Source organism: Eimeria maxima, genomic scaffold (assembly GCF_000499605.1).
Source record: "Eimeria maxima Weybridge genomic scaffold, Emw_scaff1230, whole genome shotgun sequence".
NCBI classification, from domain to species: Eukaryota; Apicomplexa; class Conoidasida; order Eucoccidiorida; family Eimeriidae; genus Eimeria; species Eimeria maxima.
The window spans coordinates 1-10,328 of NW_013564235.1; the positions used below are offsets into that span (position 1 = coordinate 1).

Genomic DNA, 10,328 nt, shown 5'->3' on the forward strand with positions numbered 1-10,328 from the left:
TGGAAGCACTCACATAAATCGGAGAGTACACGAAGTCTAAGGGCAATAGAGAGGCCAAGAACCTGCACAAGGAAAGAAAGAAGAGAAAAAAACAACAAAAGGATAACTCCTCCATGGCTACTATACAACAATAAATTAAATATATGCAACACACACAGTCCTCTTATACAGCAAAGCTGAATGTATATAAGCTCTATACACGTACAGGAATATATATATATATATATATATATATATATATATATATATAGCCTACCTGATTCTCTAGGACTTGATTTCTGATTCTGAGATCATTTAAAGTCTTGCATGTATTCTCTGGTGTAAGTTTTGTTTCTTTTTTTTTAATATTCTTGCTAGGCGCGCTGCCTATCTTTGATCCTTTAAGGGGTACATACACCGGAGCTTGTGCGTCGGCTGGTGGAGGACGATGAACTAAGGAATTCTCACTTATATGTTCTTGGGAAGGCTCCATCCAACGCACTCTCGCTTCCTCTGATGAGCAATAAAACAATAAAGAAATAAGCAAACAAAAATATAGATACATAGATAAATAATATACTTGTACTCAAGAAAAGTGACTTAGCAAGTAGAAAAATCCATCTATATAATGCACGTATGCATATATATTGAATATTTAGCTGTACTGTTGCACTGTACATAAGGCTGTTTATAGTTACCTGGGAACATGAATAGAGGGGCGTTCGTAAAATCCATTCGCCCCCCAGTTTGTCTGAATTCGCCGCGTATATGCCGCTGCAAGGGGGCCAATGGTATTGCCTTTGTCTCATGACACCGACACCAGGAGAGGCCCCCCGTGATCATTGGCCATATGGGGGGCCCATGATGGCCAAATATTTCCTCCGGGGGGACGCAGATGTTGTTTTCTGCTGCATATACCTGCAGCTCCTGTTGCAGATCCAGCTGCTCTTGCTGCTGCTGCTCCTCCTGCAGATGGTCTAGCTGTATGTCCTCATGGTGCAGCTCTGGTGACGGCTCTTCTTGCTGCTGTTGCAGCTGCTGCTGGTGCTCTCTCTCAGGCTGCTGCTGCACTTGCGTGACGTCCTTCTCCTTTAACGCTGTTCCTTGCCGCCCTCTATCGGAGGCGGAAATAATAGAATCTGCAAAACTAGCGTGAGACGGAGAAATGCTTGCTGCCCCTGCTCCTGAAGAACCATTCTGTTCCTGTTGCTGCTGTGGCTGTTGTGGCTGTATCTGCTGCTGCTGTTGGGGCTGCTGCTGCTGAAGCTGTTGTTGCTGTTGTTGGGGCTGCTGTTGCTGCTGCTGTTGTGGCTGAGTCTGCTGCTGCTGTTGGAACTGCTGTTGCTGTTGGGGCATCTGCTCCTGTTGCTGTTGCGGCTGTATCTGCTGTTCCTGTTGGAACAGCTGCTCCCGTTGCTGTTGCGGCAGTACCGGCTCCTGCTGTTGCGGCTGTATCTGCTGCTGCTGTTGGGGCTGTATCTGCTGCCGTTGTGGTGGCTGTATCTCCTGCTGCGGTTGCGACTGTATCTGCTGCTGCTGTTGGGGCCCCTGTTGCAATTGCGGCTGCTGCTGTAGCTGCTGAACTTCAGACACGGAAGAAGCTGTCTTACCAGTCGACTCGAGCGGAGGGCGCTCCCCCTCTCGTGTCTCAGCAACTGCAGCAAGAACATTCATACCGTGTTCCCCATATTCATCTCCTCCGCCTCCGTCCCATCCCCGGTAACTAACATAAAGAAATTAAATCGTTTATAGGTAGGGGTGGGGGAAAGCAGCTGCCGAGGGTAATCCAGCTCTAATCATTTTCTCATATTGGGTGCTGCAGGCAGACAACCTCTTGGGGGTTGCAATCCACTCACTTTGCGCACGAGGTGTCACTAAGGAAGGCGGGGTCTAGTGAAGGAAACTTTTTCTACGGCTAGCCAATCTATTTTGTGATTGACTGAAACTGCCGCTGCAGCTTTCAGTGTGCTTGTTTGCTTCGTCGCAAGTATAAGTTTGCTGTAGTCTTACCCGCTGCTGTCGTTAATACTTCAGAGTCGTTGCTTTGCGGTGGGTTGACAACAGGGAAAGCAGCGGAGGTGGCAACTGCCTGGGGCTCTGAAGAGACAGGAGGCGGACTGTACGCTGCTGTTTCTGCATGCAAACTCGCTGCTGCAGTTGTCTCTAGAGGCTCTTGGGGAGAGGCAAGAACCTCCTGCGTGTTTTCATTTGGGTTGACAAGGGTAGAGGAAGCACTTGAGCTGCCTGGAGGGGGATCAGAGCACAGGAGGGGTTCATCGGCAAATGATATTTGCTGCCTTCCTTGTGTCTTGGCAACTCCTGACTTGCGGAGTTTAACAGCTGATTCTTCTCTTGAAAGAGAAAGCTGCAAAGTATTCTCTTCTGCCTGAGAGCAAGGAACAAGCGGGGGTAGGTCCTCCGCTGTGTGAATGCTTGCATCCTCTGGCAGCTCCGCCGACATGAGTTGCGCCTGCACAAACGTTTGCTGCTCGGGTGCCTCTTGCAACGTGGCCGTCTCCTCCGTCACAGAGGGCCTGTTGACGGTCCCTGAAGCACCTTCAGGGAAAGCAGCTTCACGCGGGCTTGGGCAGGCGGCGGCAACGTCATGACATTTTGCACTGCCTATACCTTCGGACGGTCTCTCTAATACCAACCGACGGTGTGGCGAGAGCGGCGCAGACAGCCGAATGCTGCGAGCGCTTCCGAGTTGTTCTGCTCTTTCGGGATGAGCTCGGTAAATGGGACTGAGATGCAGAGTTGTTAGGGGCACGTGTTCGTACACATTGCCCTGCTGCCCCCCCCGAAAGCCCTCTGATGTTCCTACGCAAGAGTTGCACAACGAAACACCCCGTCGACCATCCACTGCCTGCAGCAAAGGCGCATCGCATCGTGGCACTGATCCTGCATGCTGTTTCCCCAGCTTTTGTGTCCTTCTTGAAGCGCATGCTTGTGATTTTCTCTAGGCATTGGTCAGCGTCTGCGCCAATTGTCGTATTTTTACAACTCGCTCTGTCTGAACAGCAACGCTGACTGTGTAAGAGCTGAAATGCGCTACTTTTTCGGAGGGGATAGCTATGCGGTTTCGACTACTAGTACACGACAATGATGCGGGAAATCTAGCGTCTCTCTGATGACAGACATTGGGGCTGCCACCATTACTCTGAAGGAGGGAAATCAGGTTGCGTATTTCCTCGAGGCAAGTGCCAATAAGGTTGCGATCTGAGGCTGTCAGCTGCTGATTTGTAACAATTGTTCCGTGGGACACTTCTGGCGATGCAAGAAGTGGAGGAGCCACTGGCACCGATTCCGGTATATTGAAAGCGGGGTCTATGGGATCTGTTTGTATTTCTTTTTCAGTCGTCTCTGCAGATGAAGCCGCAGTGACCCCCGTTGCCTGTTCAGCCAGCTCAAGGGCAACTTCGTCCCTCACTTCTGAACGGAGCTGTTCTAAGAATTCTTTGTTCTCCTTGGGGAATTTCTCTTCTTCTTTCTTGGCCTGTCACTCGGCAGGAATCGCATAGTTGGCTTAAGGGGATGGGCGTGGTAGGGGGCTTTGCCTGTTGCCTACTGAAGTGCAGCTACAGGTTGGGGGTCGTCTAACATACAAACTCCCTGCTTTTTTCCGCTGCCGTCAGCGCATCTTCTTTGACATTTTCCACTTTGTCGAGGAACTCATTGGCCTGAGAAAGGCTTGCTTCCAACTCGCGCACTTTCTGTGCCTGGCTTTCAACGATATCCGTCTGTACGCCCCAAGGGAAAGAGAACTACACGGTTCACTCACCCCTGGACTCCACAGGCTCTTCAACGACCATTTTCAAGGCTTAAGGTACTTCATCGGTTGTGTAAGAGGATTCGTCAACTTGTGGAGTGCATTAGGGTACCTTCAGCCTTTTGCATGTGCCTGGCAAGACTTTGTGAGTCGCTGTGCATGTTAGCAGACGAACACGATGAGAACGTAATGGCTTTTAACACACTTTCCAAGGATTTAGGCTGCTTGACTCCCACGTAGAAAAGTAACTCAAACAAGTGGTAGCATCAATGGCAAATTAGGGCACCTACGGCATAGTACATGCAACCTGTCGTGACTTTCATGCTCCAAGCTGGAGACCCACAAGTTCTTTAATCCTTTGTGTTGCCTGTTTAACTTTCTCCAGCAATTCTAGGGATGAAATTGGCCCCTCTCCCTGGGTGATTTCGTCCACCAAGGCGGCTTCAAAATTGGCTTGGTTGTACTCGACAATGAAAGCAATGTGCTTTCTGACGATTGGAAAAACGTTCTTGCAGACCGCTTTTCCAGCGTCTTCTGCTGATACACCCAACTCTTCGAGTGCGCTTTCGTTGACGATCGCCCGCATCATTTCCGTTACCCAGTCGACCGTCCCTCCAGCGCGGGACCCGCGAAAGCTTTTGCGGGCCATCTTCCTGTATTAGTGCCTAACCTGTATTTTATTTAAATACACTACTGGCGTTCCATGTTTTTCTGACTAAAGGAAGACAATTAAGGGGTTTTATTCCGAATGTTGACGATTTCATGTCAGCAAGGCCATGTACGCCCACTGTTTATTGGTTCTGTCTACATTGGATGCCTTCAGGTTGCAAAGCAAAAGATTTTTTGGAAATTTCCCTTGTTCTTTGCGCGACATAGTACACTACAATGGCGGCCTCATCTCGTAAACGTTGAGAACTTGCGGAGGAGTTAAGCAGCCACTGCGGAGGATGCAGTGTTGCAGATTGACACTGCTGTGTTGAAAGCCAAGGGTTCCGCACACCAGCGCCTTTTCCTCAACCTGAAACGAACCAGTAGTCTAAACAAAACTTCGCTCGAAGATGCTGAGCAAAGAGGAAGTTTCTTGCAGCCACGAGAAATGCTTGCTTGCATGCGGCGCATTGAGGTCACCCCGCGCCAAGGCATGAACAGGCTTCCTGTAGAGCTATCTGTCCTTCTATATCTTATAAACCAGTTGATGGCCTCCAAAAAATACACAAAGTATCGTAAAAAGACACCAAATTCGTTATTTAGCGTTTCCCGCTCCTGCTGGTGCGCCGTCCCGCCGCGAGCAGCAGCCACTGCGGGGGCTCACCTAACGCAATATTTGCTCTGTTTGCTCGCTTGTCTACATTTTGCAAAATTGAAAATTGTTTTGATTTAAGGCAAATTCAGAAAGAATGGTCCCCCAATGTCTCCAATATGCATGGCGCTCACTCATTTTCCTCTCCTCGAAGCGGGTACAGATGATCTCGCCAAGGTCACCTCGACTGTAGATGAAAAATATGCTATTGAACAAGGTTGAGAGGGAAGGGTTGGTCTTAATGAGTCCAAGCAATTAACTTGGTAGCAAAATTAGGGAGCGCAATATGAAAGCTCCAGACGCAGCATGCATGCGCTCCGCGAATCCATTGGATTAACACCGGCACCACGTGGACCCGAGCATTCCCCGCCAGCACATGGAGACTTGGGAACAAACGCTACAAAAATAAAGAGGCACATTTCTACATGAGCATGCATAGTTGACACAGTTCTCCTCCTGTCATCTTCTGTACCCTCCTCTCAAATGGGCCCCCAGCCTCGTGCCTATTGACGAATTAGGACGCAGATAACACTCCCCTCAGGAGAAACGTCCGCCAGCATGGGATGCATGGAAGAGAGGTTATGATAGATAAATAGATTTATTCGGCTTGTCATCTCTCCTGCATAGAAGCCCTGAGCGCTTCTCTGTGATGACGGAAGGCAAATGACTCTGCCACCTGGGAATGCGCTGGGTTGTCTACCCTAGTATGACTAGGTCCCGTGCTGTCCGCAAGGAAATGGAAAATTTCTCCACTGTGCAAACGACAACCTTGCATCGCGCTAGCTGCTAAACCCTGCAATGCACCATCGTCCCAAAACTAAACACGTGCATACTCTTTCAATACAGCACTCTACAGAGCTACGTAGTACTAGGGACCCCCTAAAACAATCTATTCACAATGAAATAAACTAATGAGCGTATTGCCAAAGGTTCGACTGCTTACACTAGCTACATCTACAACCACTCCAATAGTCTCATCTCAATCCTCCACTGCCGCCCTGAGGCCTCAGCAGGTACTGGGAGACGAAGGAAGGATGCAACAAAATACGCAATGAGCCGACTAGGTCCCTTAAACCTCCCCAAAGCACCTTAAACATCTCCTTAACTGTTCCCCCTGACTGCCCTGCAGCCCTGGAGCTGCTGCAGCTTGACTGCGCTGCTGAGGTTTACGCTGGGCTCTGCCTAAAGCCTAAACACCCCAGCGGCGTTGCCTCAGATGCACGCATGCTCATGGCCGCTGCATCATGCGGCAGCCTTCTTCTTCATGGCGGCTGCAACGTTTGTGAGTTCCTCACGCTTTGCCTTCCCCCTCTTGTGGGTGCCGAGGCGCTTCTTGGCGAACTTCAGAGCGCGCTTGGTGGTGGCTGCGGTGCCGATCTTGATCAGATCCAACACACGACGCTCGTAAGGGGCGAACCCTGCAACTTGGCGAATGATTTCCCTGATTGCCTGCACACGAGTTGTCTTCTTTCCCTTTCTGCGAGAAGGGCGCGCAGGCGTCTCCCGCTTGGTCACAAGGAAACCCTTGTTCAGGCCAACTGAACATATCAGCAACACAAACACACACAAAACAATACTCCCCAACCAATTTGAACAAGCAATAAAACAACAGAAAAAAAAATTTCGGAGCAGGAACCGCGTGCGAGCAACAATTACAGTGCCTGTTGGGGACAGACCATGCACTTCCAAGCAACTGAAAAGCCGAGGCAAAATTCCACCACAGCACAAAAAACCATAGCCTGATCCACCACGAAGCACTATGAGACATGTATGCAATAACAACCGGTGGTATAACAAGGACAGCCTGATCTGATTGGCCTGCCACGCATGACATGCACATGCATGGGGACCCAGATGGACCGCACGGCGAAGCAGATCCGATACCAGATGGTTGCTCTGCTTTAATAGAAACGTATGCAACTATCAAACCATTGGGATAGAAAAGAACTGGTAAATTGTTGAGCTTCCTGGTGGTGGGGTGCCGAGAGGGCGGAAACACCAGCCCTCAGCCGGACAAAGACGTACCGCGAATTCCCGTCGACACCGACATTTTCGATGGCCTTTGTGTGGGAGCAAACAGAAAGAAAGCCAGCGAACTCAAAAGAAATGCTGCAAAAGAGAGACTTCACTCCAACCTCCCGGAAGGCAGCTTACGGCCCCATACCCAAAAGGGGCTGGCCTCTGTTGCCTGGTGCACAGCCGCCAACGCCTTCTCCCCACATATCCGCTTCTGCTGTCTCTGGAAAGGAAACTCCATTCGTGAGCAACACAAGCCATGTATTTGTTTTCAGTCGACAAGTACGTAGATATTATATTGAGCTTTGGTTCTACCTGCTCTTTTTTTTTTATTTTCACGCCTACCGCGTGGCTGTGGTGCTCCGCTTGCCCCACATGCCGCTTCTTTCTACCCCGCTGCAACTCTCGTTGCTGTAGTTTTCCGTTTTTGCCTCCAGCTAATTTTGATTTGTTTCTGTTTGCTATGTAATCTTGAACATTGGGTGTTTTTTGTTGGCTCCTCGTGTTCTTACGCGTTATCTTCAAAGCGCAATCGCAACTTCGACGGAAAGTTAAGCTTGGTTAAATGCCTAGGAACGGCCAAACACGTCTCGACAGCCCATGACGCCGTAATATGTGAGCCGCTCAACACATCCTCGTTACACGGCATTTTCACCTGGGCGGTTTCTTCCGTATGGTTCATTACCTCTGTGCATCGTCTGTATTGTATCGGTCTTCAGGCCAAAGGCTGAACGCAGACGGCGCAAAGGCGTCAATCGCCACAATCCGCTTTACGAGGACGTCCTTGACGCACAGGGCATCCCCCTGCCGGGAGGCGCTATAAATGCACCCCGCAACAGGAAGATAAAGGAAGCGGTAGAAGATGCAGCAGCAGTTGAGGATGCAACTACTCGGGAGGAGGCTGGAGAAGATGGAATGCTTCCACCAAAACTAGGCAAGAAACTACTGAAGCTCGTTGAAGAGCAGCAGAAGGAGTAAGTTGTCCTCTGTTCCTTTCTGTAACCACTTATAGTCACCTGGGAGTGCGAAGTGGCAGTTGCTTCCTTCAAGGAGTGAAACTCGGCGCATTAGCTCTGTTTTTGTTGTGCAGCGAAGGTATTGGGGAGGGATCAGACGAGGATGGCAACGAATCTGGGGTGGAAGAGGAAGCAGACGAAGATGGATTCGTTGTACTGGACTGCGAGGAAGATGAGGAAGATGTGGCGTTTTACAAACAAAGAGCGGGGGAGATCCCTCGTGGAACAATCAACTTGGCGGATCTTGTAATGGAACAGCTGCGGAAGCAATCAGAGAACGCTGCCGGGAAAGAAGCAAACGAGGAGCCAGAGTCTAACTTGTCGCCCAAAGTCATTGAAGTTTACACGGCAATGGCACCGTTTCTTGCGCGTTACAGAAGCGGGAGAGTACCGAAGGCCTTCAAAATCATACCGAGGCTGCATGCATGGGAGGAGGTGCTTGTACTAACCAACCCACCAATGTGGTCGAAGCAAGCGACAAGAGAAGCCACCCGTATTTTCTGCAGCAATCTCCGTGAAGCCATGGCCCAGAGATTTTTATGCACCGTTTTGTTGCCAGCAGTCAGGGATGACATTGCGGAAAACAAGAAGCTTAATTGCCACCTTTATATGGCCCTAAAGAAGGCTCTCTTCAAGCCTGGTGCTTTCTTCAAGGGCATTTACCTCCCGTTGGCGATGAATGTAAGGAATACTTCAGCAGAGCTCCAGACACCGCAAACGGAACGTCAGGGCACCAGTCATGGTGTGGAGTGCTGACTGTCTCTCTCCTTGCCTGCGTCTTTTTGCAGGGGTGCACGATCAGAGAGGCAATAATTGTGGGGAGCGTGGTAGCGAAGGTCTCTATACCCGTTCTGCACGGTGCAGCTGCGCTGTGTAGGTTGGCTGCCGTGCTTCCGGCTCAGTGGATCCCTTCTGTCAGCCACATGATGACGGTGTTGATTGACAAGAAGTATTCCCTGCCTATTCAGGTTCGTGTACCAATGAAGCTCTGGGCTTGGCTGTAACTGTACACGCCTGCAAGGAACACTCGGTCGCGGCGTCTGTCGGTTGCTGCAGATCTTTTTTCACCTTGCAACAACGAACTGCAGCGTTTATCTGTAGCCTTTGTCGCAGTGTATACGCAAGGCTGCTTATTCCCGCTGTTACATCCAGCCAACCTAATGAACTCGAATGTTGGTGCGTTTTGTGTGCGATTTTCCTGCAGGCAGTTGATGAATGCGTCAACCACTTTCACCGGTTTCTGTCGAGCGAAGTGAAGGTTACGGTGGCGTGGCACAAGTGCCTATTGGTTTTAGTACAGCGGTACAAAGGTAGGTGTGGTTTTCAGGTCTCGACAGAGAACGCCAGCGTATGCACAACACCGACGAATGTGAAAACCACAAGACCATTCGGTCTGTTGGTGTGCTGTTTCCGCAGTTAACCTGTCAGCGTCTCATAGAGCGAAGCTGAAGGAGGTTCTCAAGGTCTATTTTCACCCCAAGGTTGGACCTGAAATTCGTAGGGAATTAGCGGCCCAGCAACCCGCACTATTATTAGAGCAGCAGCAGCGTGCACTGCTCGCACTTGCTGAGGAACAGAAGCAAGTGGAAGAGATACAAGTTGATTCGTAAACCTTTTTTTCAGAGACTTGAACGCTTTAAAGATTTTTGTTCTGTTATGTGCAGTAGGGAACGAGCTGGGTGAAGGGTTTACGCGTGTTTCGCTTTGGTGCTTGTTACTTACACTTCGTATGCTTCGTGATGATTGACAATCTCTGACAGGCGGAAATTTCTGTCGACGATTTTGTCGCCCCAGGCTGATAAGCATTACAATTGGTGCATTGTAGTGTATGTAAATCTGTTTATTGCGTGTTGATGATCGACAATCTCTGACAGGCGGAAATTACTCTGTCGACAATTTTGTCGCCCCAGGCTGATGCGCATAGCTGGTTTTAGCATGTAGGCGAGTTGTGTATGGCATAGGTTGACCATTCATTCATTAGACGTGTGTGAGTCTTCTTTGTGCGAACATTTTTTGGTATACGATACTGTCATGCAAGAAACTCAGTCCGTGTGCCTGGTACATGTGGTGCATCGACCCTTTCATCTTGCTACACTGCCATATGCAGCATATTCGCGGCTGCCACGTGTGCCTCATGAGCTCCTATACATGGCCGTCGATACGTGCTGCAACAATTCAGATGATTGCAAACAACGCCATAAGGATGACTCCACAACGCTTGGCTTCCGAAGGCATTACTTGTGGAAAC

The 10,328-nt window shown here is 49.8% G+C and overlaps 3 protein-coding genes across 3 annotated transcripts; 1 reads left to right on the forward strand and 2 right to left on the reverse strand.

The window, feature by feature from the left end:
- Positions 1 to 13: 13 nt before the first annotated feature.
- On the reverse strand, positions 14 to 4,397 carry EMWEY_00050300 (hypothetical protein, conserved; the record flags this gene model as incomplete). Its single annotated transcript, XM_013479589.1, has 7 exons — positions 14 to 62; positions 257 to 492; positions 678 to 1,634; positions 1,990 to 2,799; positions 3,139 to 3,475; positions 3,585 to 3,719; positions 4,092 to 4,397. Coding segments are annotated over 7 exons (2,830 nt in total), but the record flags the coding sequence as incomplete, so codon positions are not given.
- A 1,893-nt stretch (positions 4,398 to 6,290) lies between these two features.
- Positions 6,291 to 7,098, reverse strand: EMWEY_00050310 (60S Ribosomal protein L36, putative; the record flags this gene model as incomplete). The annotated part of the gene is made up of 2 exons (XM_013479590.1): positions 6,291 to 6,586; positions 7,074 to 7,098. The coding sequence occupies 2 exons, from the start codon at positions 7,096 to 7,098 to the stop codon at positions 6,291 to 6,293; spliced, it is 321 nt and encodes a 106-aa protein (XP_013335044.1).
- A 225-nt stretch (positions 7,099 to 7,323) lies between these two features.
- EMWEY_00050320 (bystin, putative) lies at positions 7,324 to 9,690 on the forward strand (the record flags this gene model as incomplete). The annotated part of the gene is made up of 6 exons (XM_013479591.1): positions 7,324 to 7,346; positions 7,784 to 8,038; positions 8,155 to 8,761; positions 8,869 to 9,048; positions 9,285 to 9,390; positions 9,497 to 9,690. 6 exons carry the CDS (start codon positions 7,324 to 7,326, stop codon positions 9,688 to 9,690), a joined length of 1,365 nt encoding a protein of 454 aa, XP_013335045.1.
- Positions 9,691 to 10,328: the final 638 nt, after the last annotated feature.